At 38.9% G+C, this 21,965-nt stretch overlaps 2 protein-coding genes across 3 annotated transcripts; both read right to left on the bottom strand.

Annotated features, from left to right (window-relative positions):
* Positions 1–1,357: 1,357 nt before the first annotated feature.
* LOC113226184 (glycerol-3-phosphate dehydrogenase, mitochondrial) lies at positions 1,358–14,971 on the bottom strand. 2 transcript variants are annotated; one of them, XM_026458719.1, is made up of 14 exons: positions 14,687–14,971; positions 10,841–10,936; positions 8,781–8,949; positions 7,925–8,147; positions 6,825–6,988; positions 6,600–6,733; positions 6,369–6,526; positions 5,751–6,261; positions 5,547–5,683; positions 5,327–5,480; positions 5,074–5,262; positions 4,696–4,794; positions 2,299–2,446; positions 1,358–1,568 (listed from the first exon to the last, which is right to left on the bottom strand). In XM_026458719.1, the coding sequence occupies exons 2-13, from the start codon at positions 10,931–10,933 to the stop codon at positions 2,312–2,314; spliced, it is 2,166 nt and encodes a 721-aa protein (XP_026314504.1). In that variant the 5' UTR covers positions 10,934–10,936; positions 14,687–14,971; the 3' UTR covers positions 1,358–1,568; positions 2,299–2,311. The 2 variants fall into 2 exon arrangements, with proteins under 2 accessions (XP_026314504.1, XP_026314503.1); XM_026458718.1 differs by lacking the exon at positions 4,696–4,794 and adding an exon at positions 3,710–3,808.
* A 750-nt stretch (positions 14,972–15,721) lies between these two features.
* Positions 15,722–21,459, bottom strand: LOC113226185 (signal peptidase complex subunit 2). Its single transcript, XM_026458720.1, has 5 exons — positions 21,322–21,459; positions 21,057–21,122; positions 20,841–20,974; positions 19,784–19,936; positions 15,722–15,961 (listed from the first exon to the last, which is right to left on the bottom strand). Exons 1-5 carry the CDS (start codon positions 21,337–21,339, stop codon positions 15,778–15,780), a joined length of 555 nt encoding a protein of 184 aa, XP_026314505.1. The 5' UTR covers positions 21,340–21,459; the 3' UTR covers positions 15,722–15,777.
* Positions 21,460–21,965: the final 506 nt, after the last annotated feature.

Below are 21,965 nucleotides of genomic sequence, written 5' to 3'. Positions count from 1 at the left end.
AGGCATTTTTTTCTAGTGTTCGATCTTTGTATTAATAATTATAACAAAGTACAGTAAAGTAATTTCTCAAAAATAATTGAATATCATAGTGGTCAAACATCGTGATATTCAATAAACTTAAAAATTAATGTCTTTTAACGGACTTCCAAACAGGAGGAGGTTCTCAATTCGACCATATTTTTTATACGATTATGACTTGTGAACCGATTTTGATGATTCTTTTTTTCTTGGAAAGAAACTTCCGTATTATTCCCATTTAAATTTGAAGAAAATATTCCACCTCTAAGGGTAGTAAACTAAGATAGTAACAAACTAAACTATTCCACCATTGACTTTTGTAAATCAATGTATTCCACGAACTTTTGAGGTCGAGTTTTTTTTATATTTTAAATATGATGATCTTTCGGAGGTAATGAACTCCATATTAGGGCGCAAGAATTGCAGTAGTGTGTCAACGATATCTGTGTAGTACCTACTATTGAAGTCTGTAGTGTGCACGCAGTGATTGCGAGGTCGTATTATGCCTTACGAAACAATGCAATAGTTTGGAAAGCGTCCAGGCATTAACTTTTCTCCATAAAAATAAAAAAATATAATGAATTCGTATTTTTTAGGACATGATCCTATCATCAGTAATTTTATTTTTATTTATTTTATCAAATTGCTTTATTTGGTATCCTTTTCGTAAATACCTATATAATACAGAAATACCATTGTTTGGTATCGTCATAACTGTGACTTTTCGTAATTTCTTACTTCAAAAAGATTATAACATGAAACGTAAGGTGTCCATAAGGCAAGTGTTAGGTAATTTGGGATTCATAAATAAGTTATTAATAAAATATGTAATAAGTTCGGGTCACTAAGAAACAGTGGGTCGGGGTTGCGGCCCCGCAGTCACCTATAATCTATAATCTTCAAGCACAGTCAAAACGGTATCTTTAAAGATTCAGCGGGGATGCAGTAAGGGTGAAGCAATTAAACGGTAAAATCGATTCAAGATCGGTTTATTAAATTACACATAAACACATGTAAATGATTTCAAAACACTTACATGAACTTATAACAACTACGGGTAACAATTAACTTAAAAGATTCGCAACACTATGAGTTACCGTAAAAATAAATGTCTTTACATGAAAATAAATCACAATTTTTAAACATTACGTTTTCGTATCAAAATTTAGGAGAAATTTCAAGATTCATTTATTGTTCTTACATGCAATGTTACATTATTATTATTGACGTATATTCCCTTCGTTGGGCGTTCTTTCATTGAAGGGCATCCACAGAATCAGAGTCCACACGTTGGCCGAAGAGACCTCGCATATTTTAACAAAGATGGGTACATGCATTAGTGATTCACTTAAAAAGTATTCATGGCTACTTACTATATTTAGATATGTTGTTAAAAGTACATTCGAAACAAAGAAAACGTACGTTTGATGTGCACTACTTATTTAAGTTACGTTAATGTAAATCCAATATTTTCATTGTAATTACATAAATGAAAAAGGATTACAATAATCAAATTTCTCTTAAGTCTAAGTTGCTGCGATGTTCCGGCTCTGAAATAAACAAGAATATAATTAACGTCAACGTCAACACAACTTGCCTCAATAAAAAAAATTAAATTTATCGATAAACGAAAAAGTTGCTTTTTTTGGGAAACGGACACTAAAATGTGTGAAATTGAGTTTAAATTTGGAAAGGCGAGAGTTTAATTTAGTGACGATTGTTTTCAATGTGCTATATACAGTGTTTTTTTAAATGCGATATGGGGACGTCCAAAACCTCTGTATAAGTATATGTATAATTCATAGGTAGCAATAATTGAAGAACTGCCTCCGTGGCCGAAACCCTGTGTCGCGGGTGCCATGGAATCACAGATAGACAACCACAAATTACACCCAAACTCACGAGAGAAATAAATGTAGGCCACACAAATATTTCTCCGGGTCCGGGAATCGAACCTGGGGCCTTTGCGTGGCAGTCCAGCATGGTAATCGTTCGGCCACTGAGGCAATTAATTAATCTATAGTTAATGGATGAGCACGTGTAATTGCAATATTTTCGTCGACCTCGGTGGCCCAACGGTTTGCACTGTGGGCGTTGAGCGGGGAAGTCTCGGGTACGATTCCCGGTGGGATCGATTTGGCAGATGAACTCAACTAAATAGGTTTTGGTCTGAAGGTGTTCGTGATGAATACCGTTGCTCAGGTAGCCATCATACAGGGAATTCTCTAGTTCGAGACCAGAAAATGAGAGTGGTTGTCTGGTATAATAATTTATGTTTACCGTATTATTTGATCTACAAGCCGCCTCCGCTCCTCTCGACGGAGATTTTCTTCTTGAGCTTCTCCTGTTCGTGGTGTTCCTCTTCCATCTCAGCCATACGCGCGAACCGCGAATAAGCCACGTGGCCCGACTTCACCGCGGACATCATCTGCCCGACAGGGAACAGGCGTAAGTCATCGACACAGTTTCGGTGTGTGATTGTAAGCAAATCGATAACATTGAACCATTGACTTACAATTATATTGACGTCGGGTCCGCGCTAAAAAGTGTCCGAACTTATAGGGCGTTAAAATCGTATACAGAGCGTCATTCACGCTTTAGTCTTCGTTTGTTCGACTGACAGCGAAGCAAGCTAAATTAGACAGTACTGCGATGACATTACAATTTAAATTCAACGTTTTAGCTTTTTCATATTCCTTTACATGTCACTACTTTTAAATAGGTTGACTAGGGACATTTTTTTCGTGGTTTGTGTATTAGACCCGTCGTCCATTTATTTATAAGTCAATGCATTGAACGTTTTCATTCTGTATCTAAAGTCAAGACTAGTAAGTTAATTAATGCAGTGGTGTGCACAAATCAAGCATGACGGGTTATCTTATCGTTAAACTCTGAATCGGTAACGGTATATCGACTTTTAACGTTAAATTGTTCTCTAAAGAAGGGGAAAGAAATTATATGAATTTCGTATTTAAATTCGCGTGTCTAATCGCATGCAGTTATATAACAAACTAAAAAGTTTACACTACAGATTAGTAACATGCAGCAAAATGAAAAAGTGAGTATTAATAAGGTATTAATGTGTTATACAAGTGACAGACACAAAACAATATGCAAGTCGGTAATAAGCGGGCAGCATACAAAGCAAAATGCATAATAAAAATTAATTTCAATAACAATGAGTACGCATTCACTGTATCACCTGACTTCATTCAGTCAGTGCTTTAAACGCACACATGTGAGTTTCGACGACTAATTGCCCAGTGCCACAAACGCATGAATTCATAGCAATTTGATATTAATTTATTCCCCTTCGATTTAAATACCCCAAAAAGGAGGGTCGATTTTTTATTTACTTGTTCCTTATATAAAAAAAATATTACAAACCCGTAAATAAGTATCTAATGTGGTTAAAAAAGAAACTAAATTCAAATATTTATAATTATACAAATCCCTGTACAATCAAAATGAGCAGTGCTCAATTTGATTGTATCAATCAATCAAATAAATGCTCAAGGGGCACTTTAGGGGCGAAATTTCCGAAAAGTATGAACTCACAGTAGCGTTCAAGGCACTAGGTAAAAATCAGGTAAAAATCTAGTCGAACTGTAATAATCCCCGGCGTGCACGCCATGTAATGACTGTCTGACTGTGAATCGAAGAGCGAGGTGCGACAGGCCGCGACAGAGACCTGCAAGTACTCGTCGAGTTCGACCTGCCCGTTCATGTTGGTGTCGATCTCGCGCAGGATCTCGTGCAGCTGCTCGCCCGTCACCTCCTCGCCCGCCGCCTGCGGGATACGCGCATGCTCAGGCCCGTCCGGACGTACGGACACACGGACGTACGCACCCTTGTAGTTATGGGCCGAAACTCGACAAATTATACATCATTTCGGTTTTCATATCGCAAAGAGAAATAGGCACTGGCCATATTTAAAAAAAATCTCTTTTCACAATTTCCCAAACATTACTTTTCGATATTGATTTTCATTGAATATCATATAGATCTCTCACGGGTATCGCTTACGGCGACAAAAGCCAAAAAAAATCTCAATAGAAAAGATCTGTAACAAGCACTTAGAGAAATTCGTAACGTCGACTTGATCTGTAGCTCAGTCGCCAGAGCGGTGGCCCTGGCACAGACGCAGGTTCGAGTCCTGCCGGATGTAAGGAAGTTTCTTTGTAGAGCAAAACCTCTGTATTAATAATTATAACATTAATTTTCGAATTTCGTCGCTGTATTATTGCAACATGGGCTGGGTGTGCTCATACAACTATATGTTGGAGGTACGTACAGAAAAACTCACATATTACGTACAGACGCTGTGTACAGTCAAAGGCACGTCAAGCTTGACAGTTTTGACTTTATACCGTTCTTATTGCAAGTGGCATAGAGTCAAATGTGAAATACCCAGGTTTAAAAAAGTTCACTATTACCATCAATTCATTATACATTATTTAATTTTAGTATAAAACCCTGTCCGGTTTAATACTAATGCAAACAAATTGTAGTTCTACGAAAAATGGTAGTTTCAGTGCATATCTCTACTACCCGTTAAGTGGCCAAACATAGAACAAAGCACGTTTTTGATGACGATGAATATCGATACCATAGTAGCTTTTAAGACAACCATCGAGCCCAAGCCCCGAGTAAGTAGGCCCTTCTAGACTCGTCTACCTGCAAATAATCTTGTATCTCCATCTGTCCGTTATACGTGACGTCTATCTCGGAGAGAATTGCACTAATTTCCTCATTGCTCGGCTTCAAACCCATGCTCTATAACATTTTTGGTTACAAGTTTACACAGACACCTAGCATAATTAGATTTTGTTTACAACTCTTATTTATTTAGGGCTTTGATTATGAGTGAATATAACAGCCCCATTAGAAAAACAATACATCAAAAAATAATAGAATCTGGATAGATAAATAAAATATACCATTAATTAATCACGTACAGATAAAACGGATTGAAACCGCCCAATTTATCACAGGTTTTTTTTATATAAAGATATATGTGTTCGAAGTAATCGTTTGAGTTTTACGGCACATCACCTTGAGACTCCTCCGGATGTCGTTGATGGAGACGAAGCCCTTGCGGTCGACGTCGATGATCTGGAACCGCTTGATGTACGTCTGGATCTCGTCCTTGCTGAGGTTGATGGGGATCTTGTCGCGGCTGGCGCGGTTGACCATCTGGCCCATCTCGTTGGCCAGGAAGTCGCCGGCCGCCTTGATCTGCCTCTGCGGGGCGAGGGCGGGGGTGAGCGCGGCGGCGGCGGGCCGCGGGCGGGGGGGGCTCGGGCACCTTCTTCTCGGCGTCGCTCCAGCGCAGCTCCTCGGCCATGATGTCGGCGATGGCGGGCAGCGCCTCGGCCGCCGCCTGCACGTTGAGGAAGGCCAGCCGCAGGCGCCGCGCGATCATGTCCACGGCCGTGCAGGCGTACTCACGCACGCCGTACCTGCGGGCACAGGCCGCGTCAGCCGCCGCCCCGCCCCGCCGCGGCCCGCCCCCGCCGCCGCCTCACCTGATCTCCGCGTCGATGTACGGGAACTCGGGGTGCATCTTCTTGCCGATGATGGGCCAGCGCTTACCGGTCATGGCGGCCATCTTGGCCACGGCGAACGCGCGGTCCCCGTACGACTTGGCCAGGTGCTGCGCCACCTGCAACGCCGACGACGCTCATTGGCCGGCCCGTCGGCCGCGCGGTCCCGGCGACGGGGCCTCGTACCTCCATCTCGAGGCCGAAGTCCTGCACCAGGCGGATGTACATGGTGGGCGTCCAGCCGTGCGCGCCCTCGATGAGGAAGCCGTCCGTCTGGCAGTCGCGGTGCAGCGGCTGCAGGCCGGCGCTCTGCACGGCGGCGTCCACGGCCTCGGCGGCCATGGCGCGGTACGTGGTCCACTTGCCGCCGGCGATGGTGACGAGGCCGGCGGGCGACACGTGCACCACGTGGTTGCGCGCCAGCGACTGCGTGTCGGCCTTGTTGGGGTCCGACACCAGCGGCCGGATGCCCGACCACGCCGACAGCACGTCGCCGCGCCGCACCTCCACGTCGGGGTTCAGGTAGTTCTTCACCTCGGTCAGGATGAACTGGATCTCGTCCTCGGTGGGCCGCGGGTGGTGCGTCACCTGGCACGGCAGGTCGGTGGTGCCGGCGATGGTGCCCTTTAGCCACGGCAGGAAGAAGATCACGCGCCCGTCGGACGTGGCGGGGTCCAGCAGCCCCATGTGCTCGGGGCTGGAAATCGCGTCGGAGCGACCGTCAAGTCGTCGCCAAAACAGCCAGCAGCCGTGCGCGGCCGCGTCCTAACGGCGGCAGGCCACGGGAGCGGCCCTGCGAGGTACCTGTAATAGCCGGGCAGCACGATGTGCACGCCCGAGGAGGGGCAGCAGATCTCCCGGCAGGAGGGGTCGTCCATCTTGCGCAGGGTGTCGGTGAAGGGCCCCGTCGCGTTGATGATGCACTTGGCCTGCACGTCCCACTCCTTGCCCGTGAGCTCGTCCTGCAACGCCGGTCACGACGGTCACGACGGTCACGGGCGGCGGCGGGGCGCTCGGTTTGGGACGGGGACCCACCTTGACCCGCGCGCCGCTGAGCCGGCCGGCCGTCTTGTACAGCTTGAGCACGGCCACGTGGTTGGCGACGGTGGCGCCGTGGCGCGCCGCCGTCAGCGCGATGGCCAGGTTCATGCGCGCGTCGTCCTGCTGCCCTGCACACATCGCGCCTTAGCCGGGCTGCCGAGGGCCGTCGAGGGCCGCCGGGGCCTCGCCGGGGCCTCGCCCGGGCCGGGGGTACCGTACCGTCGTAGTACACGATGCCGCCGCACAGGTTGTCCGACTTCAGCATGGGAAACAGCTCGAGCGTGTTCTTCTTCGACAGGTAGTAGGAGCTCTTCACGTTCCTGTCGCCGGCCACGAAGTCGTACATCTTGATGCCGAACCAGAAGTAGGGCACTTGCCACCATCTGCGAAACGGTTCTTTTTACAAAATGTCTTTACCGGAGGGCCCGAATGAGTAGTTGGATGGCCTTCCCGTTGCGTAATTTAACGTAACTATTTAAGTAACCATTCTTTTATTTTAAATTTTGTCTGATAGACATTCCTTATTTGGCCTATGTGCAGGGTGACAGGTTGAATGAGATAAATATTTAAAGAGGCGAACGAGTAGCCGATACCCATACTGACTATGTAAAAAATACACTACCTTATTTTAAAGTATTTTTCTCTAAGGAAAATACTGCCTTAACATTTTGTAATACTCTACGGAAGATCGAATATGCAGCGAGTTACCGGCCTCTGCGCACGCTTACCCACGGGTTCCGCACCGTTAGTCGGCGTGCTCCATCCTACCCATTGATGTTAGAACTCAATTTTGTCTGTCCTAATAAAATTATTTTGAATAGTACCTACTTTTTAAGTAGGAAAGCTTGACACGCGGGAGTTCAATTGCCTACCGCTCAGCTGCTCTGTTTCATAGAGTAACTCAAATGAAGAGTGTTTGAGTGTTTAAGGACGATTTCTTTTACATATTCGAATTAGATATCAGCTACTCGTTTGCCTCTTTAATATTTATCTCGTTCAACTTGTCAGCCTATATAATGTCATTAATTTTTTACGGAAGTGACGACTCGAGGACCAGATATACGGGTTTAAACTAGTTCAGGCACTGTACTCTCTGCAAAGATTGTTGCCTATAACACTTAATGTAACAAATAATGTATGCACATATACAGTGTGAAGTTTGTGCAGAACATAAAGATTATTATTATTACATTATATTTCATGTTAGGCGGACACTGAAAGTAGGCGCCCTTCTAATGTTGTATTGATTTCAAATTATAGTTGACCGAACTGTAAAAAGGAATACGAGTTTAAAGTGATTATTCAGGCAACTCACTTACTTGTACACGGGTAGCAGAATAGGTAGAGGCCTGGTCAGATGCGGGGCGACTTCCAGCATATTGGCTCTTTCGTGCAGCGCTTCCTTGACCATTTTGTACTGCTCGTAGTCGAGCTGCATGATGGCTTTCTGCAGGTAGCGCACGCCCCCGTGGATCAGCTTCGTGCTCCTGCTGGACGTGCCGCTGGCGAAGTCGTCGGCCTCCACCAGCGCCGTGCGGAGACCTCGCCGGGCAACAACCGCGCTTAAGTACATTTCACACTACACACTACTAGACACGTGTCTTCTCTGAGGACGGTTTCAGAAAGTTTGTGAACCTACATCGCGATGTTTTTCTTAACCGATAGCGGGAGGTAGCGAGAGCGTACTTAGTTTTACAAATTAAAGTCACAAGCACACAATTTCGATATTCGACTCGTTAGTAATCGCTAATCCTGTCATTAAAATGTCGAATTAGTGACCTACTAATTTTCGTATTCGAATGATTTGAATGATCATTAATTACTAACTAGTAGTACTAATCCATAGATTCCATAGAGCATTTCTGCTCGTGATCACCTAGCCCTCGCTGACATATGGTAAATACTGTAAATATGACGGGGAGAGGGATATTTTGCGGAATGAGGTGTGCCGATGTAATATTCATTCGACTCGTGCACCCAACCGAATGGCATGGGCATCCGGTATTGTCAACCCGTAGACGGAGAGGGAATCACTCGACTGGAGTCCAATGATTGTGCTTGGATGCGACTTAGTGAACGATTTGCCCAATCGAATGATTAGTACTAGCAACATTGAATGTCGACGACGCCGCGACCGGACCAGTCGCAGCTGCGGCACTAGTGGGAGCCACCCACCTCTGGTGGTGGCGTCGAGCGCGCAGCCGACGCCGGTGGCGCCGCCGCCCACGATCAGCACGTCGTACACGTGTCCGGCCTGCAGGCTGGCCACCTGCTCGGCGCGGCTGGGCAGCGGCCGCTTCTTGCGCTCGGTCTTCGCGGACACCGTGGGAGCTTTGTACCATGCCTGGAAGGGTACGGCGCTTCCATGAGTCCATCATATCTAAAGCATCTAATCACTAAATAGTAACACTCTTTTGGAATATGGCATGTAAAAACATAATTAAGCGGGTTTAAAGCACCGCACCTGTCTGCCCCCGGTGCACCCAGCTACGCTGCCCGCGCTGCCCTCCACGTCTTGAATATGACCAAAGCATGCCCTTTTCTATCTCAATCACCTTCTTTAACAGCGCAACGCTCTCTTATCGCACTGTTCTCCATTCTATTTATAAGACTTACAAGCATATTCTGCGTTACGCTCTCTTCTTTTGCTATAGTTTAATCAGCAATATAAATGAGTAGTATATAGTAGCCTCTAAGAATTAAAGATCTCATTTCATTAGTGTCACGCCAGACAAGTGACGTACTTTGACGGTACGTTCGTCATCAAACCGAAGGATTCCTAGTACTTGCTATTTCCGACTCAAATATCTTATAGTAAATTATCACGCGATTTACTGTGCGTGTTTAGAATACGTTCAAGAGTTGCAGCCTGCCTGTCAACTTTATTTAGTGTCATATCTACGTTTTATTGCAAAAAGAGTTAGAGAGCATCAGTCGTCTATTGCGGTCGACTTATAAAAATAAAAGGAACGCATTGATGGTTTCAGCCTCCTTACATTAAAGACAAATTCGATATTCAGGAGGCCCACCGCAACCTCTTAAAACATTATTACTTTAACCTTACATTGACTTTTCGTACCATGACACGCTTAAAGTAAGCTTTTAATAATGTTAAAACTGTGATGTTTTATTGGCAGCTCTGTGACTATTCATTCACTCAGTTCGTACTATGACGCGAATTTAACATTAAAGTAATATTGCTCTTATGTCAAATTTACCAATCATAAAATAGTTGCACGGATGCAATGGAAACAATATTATTTTCAGTTTTATTGTCTTCATATGGATTTGTCATGATTAAAAGTTAAATTGAACTTATTTATTGACATCTCTTCAATATTTTGTTTATTTTTTAATTAATAGCACATAGAAAATAATTTCTCGTTAAATAAAAATACGCGATGTTTATTTCGTAAAATTATGACAGCACCATCATATAGATCTATATGATGGCGCTGTCATACTCCTTAGCGAAATTGACAGTTGACACTAGACTATAGTTCCGAATTCACAACGTGACAATTAAGACTCAGCTTGTTTTGTTTATTTTTCTTCATGGAAATGCGGAGAAATAATTGAAAACAACGTAATTGTAATAGATTTCATTGTTACATATTTTTCTTTTTTTGACTGTTAAAATTCTCTGAATGTAAATAATATTAAATGCTTTAATTTAACATTATACTACGATAAGACGATTCGGAACATCAAAAATGAAAAAAATAGCATTACATAGTTCATATACCGTATATATATTGCTTTCCTATTTTTAGTAAGAAATACACAATATTGGGAAATCATTCGTTCTTTCAGTCACTTTAGCAATAATACATTACTTGGTTGACAGATTTGTCATGATACGAATATGAGTAATATTATAATAAGTTTACTTTAAGCTTACATTGAATTAAGATTGTTTTTGGAAAGGTTATGGTAGGCCCCCAGATCACACGAAACTTGCGATAACCCTACTTGTTTATATTTCCCACTTAACTATTAGTAAGGTTAGCACGAAGAGTGATAGTATCCGCTGACGCTTTATGAAGCGCACGCGCTGGCCTCTATTTAGGATGTAGCAAAATAATATCTTCACGTAAAAATTTTACTTTTAAAAAGTGGTTCTTGTTCTTTTGTATTTTAAGATGTTGAACAGATTTTTTTTTTAAATATGCTATTACTGTGGAAGGCCTTAATTAACGTAATTTTTGTACAAATTGTTTCTCATTGACACTTACGACTGGCGACTCGTCCGCAGCCAGTGCCCACACCGTCAGGGCAGCGCCTGCGACGCCGGCGCACCCGCCTGCCAGCAGTCTTCTCCGCGACATTTTCTGAAAAATATATTTCGAAATATTAACATCAACAATTAGTGAAAGCGCACAAGAATTTTATGCAAAGCGCTACATGCAAAAGAGCATAGCACTTATAACAGTTAAAACCTTTAAATTTATCTTTTCAAGGTAAGTTGAAGTAACCAAGATGCAAAATGGAATGTATCTATGGTTTAGTCATGTAAAAAGGATGGATGTTAGTAAATTGACGACACTAGCCAATATACATACATATCTCGATCCTATTGGGGATGTCCTTGAAAATGGCAGGTTGTAAGTACCACGAATAAACTGGCATATATGAAGAGGACTGATGGGAGTTAAGGAAACGAAAAATTTGTCAATCAACTGGCATACCGGCTAAGGCTGCTAACAGATTGACTGCATGTTTGCAGTTAATGCGTGAAGTCGTTCTCCGAGATCTCGACTGCATGAATTCGGTTGATACCGACTTCACGCTGCAAACTTGCAGTCAATCTGTAAGCAGCCCAAGTTATGTGCAGGTAGGCACCTGTTGTTCAAATCAATTAAATCAACTATATCTATTTATGTGAACCAACCACTATTTACTTTGAAAAATCTGTGCATACATTTTACATACATAAATATCTGCATTTGATACTTGTATGCAGTTGGTGCTCTTTATCGCGTTACAGACGACTGAGCAGACGATGTCAGACACGCACACGGGTTAACCCACTGGCTGTCACGGAGGATCACGTAAAGCACCCGTAATATTGATATTATTATCAATCACGATTAAAACACGCGCATATCACGTGAAGCTGTGTGCATGTATTACGTGCGACGTAACAAAAAACAGAACAGGCCTAATACGGTACATTTGTAGAACATGCTTGTAAAAATGACTTCGAGCTTCGGCTTTTAGCTGACGCGAGTTTAGGTAATATAACATTTTTTTATGACACTAAGTGATGGGTCGAACAAGTCGGTGCGCCTGATGGTAAGCGACACGCCTGTCCATAACAGTTGCAGTGCCACTCAGAGTTTTAAATCGCAAAGATCTGAGGTGCACTGCCTCTGCGTCCGTCACCCTGAAACATAAGTACATGGTACTAGACATAAGTCCATACGTAGGTACTCCTGTGCTGCCATGATAACGTAATAATTACATTTTAACAAAACTACATAAACATTTGTTCTGATAGTACTTATAGCTTGTTATTTGCTACGCCTATAAGGTAGTAAAAATTCAATATTTCTTTCTTGCAGTACAATTGCACTGTGAGAATTCGCTTATTAGCATTAAGGATACTAGGGCAACGTTATTCAATACTGGGTAGGTGCTGGCCGATCACCCAAACCAGATCTCATTTATAAAATGTATTACTCGAATTGGTCTGAACGGGAATTAAACCCGGGACCACCTTATCCAGTGCCCTTAGTGCAAATCGTTGGGCCACCGAGGTCGTCAATAAATTTATAATGCGTGAAAATGTTATCGATAACGAAGTGTCGTTAAAGACCGTGTAAGAATGAAATCGTAGTCACGATGCGCTATTTATGAAGTCTTTTGTGTGTTAAAACAAAGCATAGGTACCTACATCTACTCGTCCATATCTACAACAAACATACAAGTCACAACGTTAGAGAGTCGAGTGTGTAATTATAAGATAATTGTGTTTTGTATGTTAATTTTATTTTATTTTATTTCATTATTAATTCCTTTTTTTTATATCCTAATGTTATTATTTTTTTATAATTATCTAAGTTTTCACGGTGCATTAGTTTCTAACTGTAATACCGTGTAAATATATTTACAATAAATAAATGAATAAAAAATAAACGTTACAATTATGGTAATTAATTTAATCAAGTGACGTACATAGGTATGTACATTCTTAGGATTTCATGATTGTGACACATTGGAAATGTAACTATTTTTACGGATCTAAATTGAGTACCTATATTTGGTTTGACTGACAGTCCACGGCGTTACTAGGTATAAAGAGTACGGAACGTTGGTTTCGTACAAAAAACAGATGTACGCGATTTAGACCCGAACAAACGATAAAATATTTTATTTCCTGAGTGACGTTCAGTGGTTGTTACGAGAATTCCAATGCTTGATGGGAATTTTTTTGAGAACTCTAGTACCATAGTTGCACGTTTTACACGTACATTCTTCCAAATTATGGCGAAAAATAAAATTTTCCGTTGTCAATCAATCATGCGAGCAAGTGTCACGTATCACGGACAAGATACTTGTCTATGTCACTTATCAACTCCGTAAACGATGTTATGATTGTGTTGATTATGATAATTATGTATCACTGCATATGCCTGCAGGCTTTTTTTATATACTATATAAAAATTCAAGGTCTAGGTATTATCTCTCGTCTAATTACGTATGTGCATTTATACAACAATTTATACACCATCTTTACGCCCTTTTAAAACCAAGGTACGTTTCGCAAGGGGAACTCGCTTTGTTAGTAACAAAGTAACGGCACAGTTATGTCACAGACGTAAATGCGAACTGCGAAAAATTTTGGCAGAGGGTTCGGCGTTTAGCGAATACAGTTCCAATTTTATACAGACATCCCCTAGCAGCGTGGTAGGTGGATAGAGACGATATTTCTACGGAGTTGCGAGATTGGTCATGAATAACAAGAAACTAAACTGTACCCACTATAACTCAGACCCGGTCACGAAACTGCAACGTAGTGTTATAGTCAGGCATCACACATCATATTTTAGTCTATAACTTGCACCGTATTAAATGGTAGAAACGCAGCCGGAAATTGCCGGCCGGCAATTTTTATAGTGCCACAAAAGATCCCAAGATTTTATAGTTAGGGTGAATTATCTTGGCATTTGTTGCACCTCAGACGATGTCATTTTGACCTTACGGCTTGGCTAGAGGTCAAGAGATATTTCAATTACAGTAAAAAGTAACTAATTTTATGTATAAGGTAGAGTCAGGATGCGAGTTACATGCAAACAATACTCGCGCCATTCACATGCGGATTAATGTAATAAATGAAGTTATCACACAGTACAGTGTACATAACGTATGCCAATTCTGCCGAACCAAAATAGCCTGAGCTTGGGAAATAATGGAGTCGTACGGTTTACAGGTACCGAGTCGAGGGCGCCAAGTCAGGTGACCGCGACACACGTAGAGTAGACTAACATCACGCGTTGAAGTGCAATTAATGCAATTTTGAAACGCTTTTTAGTTAGACTATTTGGTGTGAGGACTACACAGTATCATTTGACGAAACATGATTTGTCTCATGTAAATTAGTTATTAGCCGTTCTTTAGTCCTTGAGCCGACGACGGCATGGATAACCCGCGATGATGTCATTTCGGCGTAGGCTTCCTGCATGCGCGTGTCAAATACGAAGTACAAGAATGGATTTGTTTTAACGCAGCTTTACATAAAGTTCCATGAATATATATAAAGACATATGTTTACTTTGACGCGTTTATTACTTAACGCTCTACACATTACCAAATATAACGTTTTCCTACGCTTCAAACTCAGGGTACCATTACCTTAAAGCATTTTTACATTTACATCTTTACTAGGATAGCACAGTACTTACAGAGCATTTTTACATAATTAATCAAGAATTAATACTTTAGTTTGAAAGGTACTAAAAATATACAAGACAAGGGAAATAACAATGAAAGCTTTTTAAGGAGAATATCGAAAAATAACCAACGTATGTATTATCAATGTGTCTATTATACACCGATGCACGTAATATAAAGAACCTTACCTTTATCGTAAAATAAGGAAAATTAAGTTTGAATCATCTATTTTATGTACACAAAAACCAAATTTAGAATGCCAGAGTGATTGCTGCCTGCAAGAGAATTGTGCTTTAACACTCAGTATTGTGTAATGGCTTTGTTCACATTTCTATTATGCAATTGTACACTAACGCTAGGTGTTACTTTTAACTGAAGCGGTACATGTTCTAATCGTGGGTCAGAGCGACATGCGAGAGCGGCCGGGCGTGCGGTCGCGGCGTTCCCGGCCGACCTACTGCCACACTGGCACTCCGCGGCTCCCGAGGTATTCCTTCGATCTTAGCGAGGGTCGTGACTCATTCTCGTTTGACAGCTGCCATTTTATATTAACTGCTATAACTCCATATTATGCCGTGTTGTTGTAATACGGTTTTTATTGCAGAAACACCATTCCTTTCCTAACATAATCAGGTTTTTGAAACTATCATAGTTGTGATTTACAAAAAATATACATTACAATGCTAAAAATTAAATCAAACGTGGAGAGTGGAGCGGAGAATTGCCATGATCGCCATAAGAATTCCTGTTACATTTCATAATAGCGCCATCTGGTACACAACTGTGAAAGTACGCATAAAGTTCTTGCGCTTCCGTATATGCTTACTGCTCTTGTCAACGGAAATTCGACAAAGTATAGTTCTCTAGATATATGGTAGAGGGCAGTACGAGACGATAGGTAAAGAAAGAAAGCGTTCTCAAAAAGAAAACTTACTAAAGAAAGAAAGGCATCTACCGATAATATTTGTATAATAGACTACTACATATTATTTAAGTTGTGTTATCGATGGCTGTAGTTAAGATTTAAATTCAACTGTATACCGCTTGCGATAAGGACGCTCCAAAGCTTGATATGCTTTGGATGGTATCAGATCAGCACAAACTACCATTATTTCTAAGCATGCATATTTACGTGTATAGGAAAGCACTTACAATTTCATCCTTATTTTTGCTTCAAAAGTTTAAAGAGCGAGATTAACAAACTCAAAAAACCACCATACGACACCATTTATTGTAATATAAATCAGACCTTATAATTACAGTTACAAAATTGAGACAATCACTTCTCTTTCTTTTCAGACGAGAGAGAGTTGTAAAGTTTTGTGACCTCGCTGATGACCAGGTTCTGGACGACGGTGCCATTGGTATCGATGTAGTTGGCGAAGGACTTGTTGATGGACGCCTCGCGCAGCTTGCCGGTCGAATCGCGCATTACGAGCACTAGGTTGTACTTATCGTCATGTCTGTGAACAAAGACGGGAATCATTTTATTTCAATATTGTTACTGTATCAACTCATGTACGTCCTTAGAATCCACACCTGATTAAATACCCTTCAGGTACTTCATATAACTTCAGAGTGTTTGTGAGCTTTCACGACAGGTCGGTCCGTCGCCGAGGTCTCTACCACGTGCCTTTTGGCCGGCATTGTCTCTCTTCTTTGTGATTTTAGACGATAAACTTTCCACCAATAATATAACCTGAACGTGAACGACTATTTCATTTAGTTTATTCATCAAATCAAATATCTTTATTTCGTAGATAATCAAATTACACTTGAAATTGTCACATTAAACAAGAAAGCACTAGTCCTTAGCCGGTCAATTTCAACTGAGAAGAATGATTTTTTTTTGTATCATTACAAACATTCAATGCTGAAAGTACACCATGCGTTCGTATCATATATGTAATAATTGATTTTATAATCAGCTTTTCTAATTAGTACATTTTTAACATGAACTTTAAAAATTTTTTTCTGATAAATTTTGTAAATTTTTTTCTGATAAATTTTGTAAATTTTTTGGAATTTTATTATAAAATCGTATACAGTGCCCTACAAACGACGAGCTACTTTATCAAATCAGAGCATTCTAAGATTAAGGTTATGTCTATCACTGTATTTCGGAAATAATGCTACATTTCTACGAACATACGGTTATATTTTCAAATATAAATTAACTTGGCAGACATAAAATATTTGATTCTTTAAATTGTTCAATTGGCCACGAACCCAATTCAAAAGATGTTTATACATATGGTAAAGAATATACACAGTTTTATTACGATATTAACTGTAGGTACTAAATAACGTGGCAAATATGTGAATGAAAGATCTCAAAACTAACTTTTTATAGAACAAGAATTGCCTTACAGGAATTAATTACCTGAATAATTCTATTTCAATGGAAATGTAAAAACATTTATGTTAATAGCATTTTTCAAAATACTCATGGCAAACGTATTTGTTATATTACCAATATATTTTTTCGTAAAAATTTCCCCTAAATTGATCGGCATATTGAACATGTAAAAAGTGTTCTCTGGATACCACAGCGGTGTCATAGACATCATTCACATGTTCATCATGCGATGTAACAACATCCACCAATCGATTTGGAATGGATTTTGTTGTCAATAACAATCCAGTCGTCAGCATGCCATAATTTTTTAAGTCATTTGTAATTTATGATATGTTATCATGCATAGCTACTTAACCTACGAAGCTTATGTCGTCGTTTTCCCATTTTACGATGAACTTTAAACAGCTTTTACACACCGAAAATTATTGTTTCTGGTGGATTAAATGTGGTGCCCAATAAATGATATATTTATGAAGTTTGTCCAAAAAATTAAATGAACGCGTGTGAATGCTTTTGGCTGTCACATTACATACAATGAATGAGAACTTGTAAATTACTGCTTTCAATCAAGAGATTTTTTTTCCTCGGGGACTCCTGAATGCATAAAATAGACTTTATAATTTTTGTCAGAAGTTCCCACAATCAAAGCTGCGAAGGTTCGCTATTCTAAATGACATGTTGTGTTCGCCTGTACAATGTACGTAGTGCGTGGAGACAGCAATTTGAGAGATAATCGAGGTTTATCGACATGGAATAAAAATGACAAATGTTTCATTTTCATGAATACGTGCGAAATAATTAATAGGTAAATAAATACGTATCTCAATATCAAAGTTTTCTTCGCTTTTCCAAATGGGAACCTTGATTATGCAGTAATTTTGCATTTTAGATTTTGATACACACTGAACTCCACACAGGTTAATTTGATTATGATTCAGTGTTTGGATAGTTGATATTGCGTAGCATTTTCCTCCACAATATTTCAAGCCTGTTGCCAGTAAATAGTTTCTTCTGTAATACTTTTACCGATTTATTTTCGGATCCTTTTTCAGAACTGACAACTTGCTAGATGTCCATTACGTACTTATTAAATTTGTGTTTCACTATTCTGCTGCACTTTGTAAAACTAAAAATTATATAAGTCATCTTATCTCCGAAACCATAATTTATCTTATTTGATACTACAAATAGTTTATTCTTTACCAATTCTTGTTAATTGGTTATACAATAGAACCAATTAATTGAATTCACCGTTGTTCATTTTTTCTTTACATATGGATATGTTACATAAATAAACATACTTTGAAAACTTTACTTGTTTTTTAAAGACAGTAAAATTTTGCATACATACATAATATCAAAACTTCTACCAAAATATTTATAAATTGTTGGCTTTTAACTCGTGTTGTAAACTTTGTATTATGGCTTTTTCTCTTTTTCTTCCCCAAAGTATTGATATGTCTTACTCAACTCACACATTACCCAAATATCATAGTTTTGTATAACTTTTTGAAATCTTTTAAATTATAAGCCAAGGGTCCAGTTCAAAACTTTTTTGAATATTAGGCCAATAGGGCACATTAGGTCAACTACAAATCAATTAATTAATTGAATGAATTGATTTGTTTAATTGAATCATTGGAATAACAGGTCTTTATGCAATTTCATTGCTGATTAGGAACAGAATATTAGTGAACGAAGTACTTATACTACTAGTGGTTTTTCTTACATGACCTATAAAAGTAAATTTAAAACTTCCAAAATCTTCATTTTAAATCCTCCTTCAAATCCTTACACTTAAGATACTTTATTGATTGTGATTGAAATATTTGATTACTAATTGATCACAAAAACTATAATTGAAAGAACCAAATGATTTTTTTCGTACAGCACTATGCAATCGACAATCCATATTTCTACATTTGAAAAATAACTTTGAATAAACATTTTTCAAATACGATTTTCAGTTGTTATTCAAATGAATATTGTTAGCAATAATCTCAGTACAGAGTACTAAAAAAAACCGACCTCAAAAGTACGTGAAATTACGTCTATTTGCTAAGTTTTATTGAAATATCCCCTAGTTCGCCACTATACAGGACTTGACACTGGAGACAATAACAATAGGTTCTCACTATGAAACTACTCAAAGTATATTGAGAGAAAAACGCCTTGAATTGAAGAAATAGCAAAATCAAGCATTAAAGTAATTGCTCCTAAATTAAAGTTAGGCGCTATTTATCAAAATGAATCTTCATGCGTGAACAGCCACCCTTCGAGGTGGATGATTTTCTTCAAAATGAAATGGGACCATTATGGAAGTACCCCCTTTCCAACAAAAAAAAGAATCATGAAACTCGGTTCACAAATGCCGCGTAACATACATACAAAAAAAAAAGAAAAAAAAAGAACATAGTCGAATTGAGAACCTCCTCCTTTTTTGAAGTCGGTTAAAAAGTGATGAAAAATCAAGTGAAAATCTTCAAATATATGTGAAAGTGTTACTTATTTCATTCTTCATTTACTGCAAAATGAATTGGGATAAACTATATTAATTATAGACTACCCTAATGAATTTTTTTTTTGTCTTTGTTGCCAGTTTTCTCCATTCACTAAACCCTTTTACTAATACTATGATAGTAAAGTTATAATAGAATACACATATAGTGAAGAATTATTTTTGACATGAATTAAACATCAATCGACCATCAGTCAACCGTGACCACGGGACCTGTAAAGGGCCCGAAATGTCGGTTTGTTTGAAAAAAAAATATACGCGATTTAAATCCGGAAAAATAGTTTCATTTCCTATAAATCATTTACATTAAATTTTATTACTGTAAGCAACTTTTTCACCAAATTTAGTTTGTTGTGTAGATTTTTCAAGAATATAAAGTGCTTATTTAATTGTAAAATAGCAACTTACTTTTTAACATAAGAGCTGGCTTCCCAAACTCTAGTGTTGTTCCCAACTTTTTCTTTAGCAACTACAAAGATTCCCTTCTCTTTGAATGTTGTGTAAAGTGTCAGGATTCCCATCAGCACGAAGTATGAAGACACGCAGATTATCAGCACCAGTCTAAAAAAGTATTTTTTATTAATTAACCAAGTTTTAAAGTATTAAAGTATCCATTGAATCGCTCTATAAAACCTCAATCATATGAAAGACATTTAATTATGTTATTCAAGTTGCACAGGAATGTTTGGCGATGAATAAACTTCCATGTTACACGGTTAAACTAAAAATATCAAATTTGGATTTAGTATTATGAACGCATTGATAATGTTTTATTGTTTATTTATAGTGGTATGAGAAGGTATTTACATCAACAATTTATTATTAATATAATAGTTAGTCTTTATTAAGTCCCACTGCTGGCACAGGCCTCCTCTCACAATGAGAGGGCTTGGGCTGCGGTTCCCACACATGACCAATGCAGATTGGAAACTTCATACACATCATTAAATTGCTTTGCAGATGTGTGCAGGTTTCCTCACCATGGTTTCCGTCAACGAGAAGCCCATATATATTATATATATAATATAATATATAATTTTCAAATTAAATTTAACACATAAATACCAAAAACTTAAAGGTGCAAGCCCAGATTGGAACCCATGACCCTCTACCAGAGGCGGTAAGTCAGCTCAACTGTACATTACCATCACACGAGTTAAGAGTTGAAATTAATATGGTGAATAGACTACATAGTTAACAGTCTAATTCTAAAATATAAGCTTTAGGAAACTCGTAGTTTTAATAATAAAAATTATTGAAATATTCGAAAATAAATGATAAGAAACAGGTTTTGTAGGTTAGGCAAGCACGGCGTTTGGTTGTTGCTATAACATTTTATTAATAGCGCAAAAAAGAAATATTTTCGTAAAAAAAATTATTTTTTCGTTTCAGTTATGTATCGTAAAATTTTCTTAATATAATAATAATAAAAATAATATAATTCTTATTTGTAGAAAATGCTTACCTTGACTGAGGGAATGGATAAAGATAGTCCCAAAGAAGGGCGTATAAAGCGACGCCAACCGCTAATGCACATAGGAATAACCTCCCATCTATGAGCGCAAAACTCTCCTTACATTTTAGATCTCTAGTCAGTACCTTGCAACAAATAAGTACAGATTTAAGCAGCAGTCGTATTGTGTTATGAAATGTTACTATAGAAATACTAGGCAGAAATTACCTCTCTGATGGCATCATCAATGGCATTTTTGGCAGCGGCGCCGTCCCATTTATTTATCTTTACTGGCTAAAAAGAAACATATTATAAATAAAATGTTGTATAAAGAGAATGTTTTCATCGGTATGTATGAAAAACATGAGAAAATTAATTGACGAAATTAGAAAAACGTTTCAGAAAAATATGACGTGTCCTACACAAATTCTTCAGAGTGAGTTAAGATTAGGATACATTAAATTGACATTATGAAATATATATTGGAAATCACCTCTGTAGATTCTGCCATAGTATCCTGAGATTTTATTTAAATTTTAAGATTATTTTATCGTTTAGATCCCGAATACAACTCGGCAGTCAACACAAACTACTAGCAGTCAACGTTATCATTTGAGCTTTGATGATGTTATCTAGCCTTCTTTTTGACATATTTTTTATTTTAAACGCTACGTCAAACTATGCGTTCAATTTCAGTGTCCTTAAGAAATATTTAGAAAAACCCTAGCGGAATTTCTTTTCTGTCTTAATTTACACACATGAACAATACTCACAAACGACTCACAATATTGTTGTTTAAAATAAAAAAATGTAATATTTTCTTAATGAGGAAAAGGAAAATGAAGAAATGCTTAGTATTGAAATAATTGAACGTGGATTATATTTACGTTAATGTGGCAATTCTGATGAACTAGAGCTGTGCTCTGGAAATGTAAATTGTGATGTTTGGCAATGTATTCGCAATAATTTCGGTATTTATATGGGCAATTATAATTTATTATTATGTTTAAAAAAAAATTATTTTACATACTTACTTATACTTAGGCTAGCAACTATAATTAAAGGACTAACCTAATACGATAGTGTTGCCAAAATTATCACTTGTTCAACATTATTAATAAACATTAATATTATATC

The sequence above is a fragment of the Hyposmocoma kahamanoa genome, unplaced genomic scaffold, assembly GCF_003589595.1.
Source record: "Hyposmocoma kahamanoa isolate Upper Pololo Valley unplaced genomic scaffold, ASM358959v1 182, whole genome shotgun sequence".
Classification (NCBI taxonomy): Eukaryota; Metazoa; Arthropoda; class Insecta; order Lepidoptera; family Cosmopterigidae; genus Hyposmocoma; species Hyposmocoma kahamanoa.
This window is presented reverse-complemented; position numbering and strand designations above follow the sequence as displayed.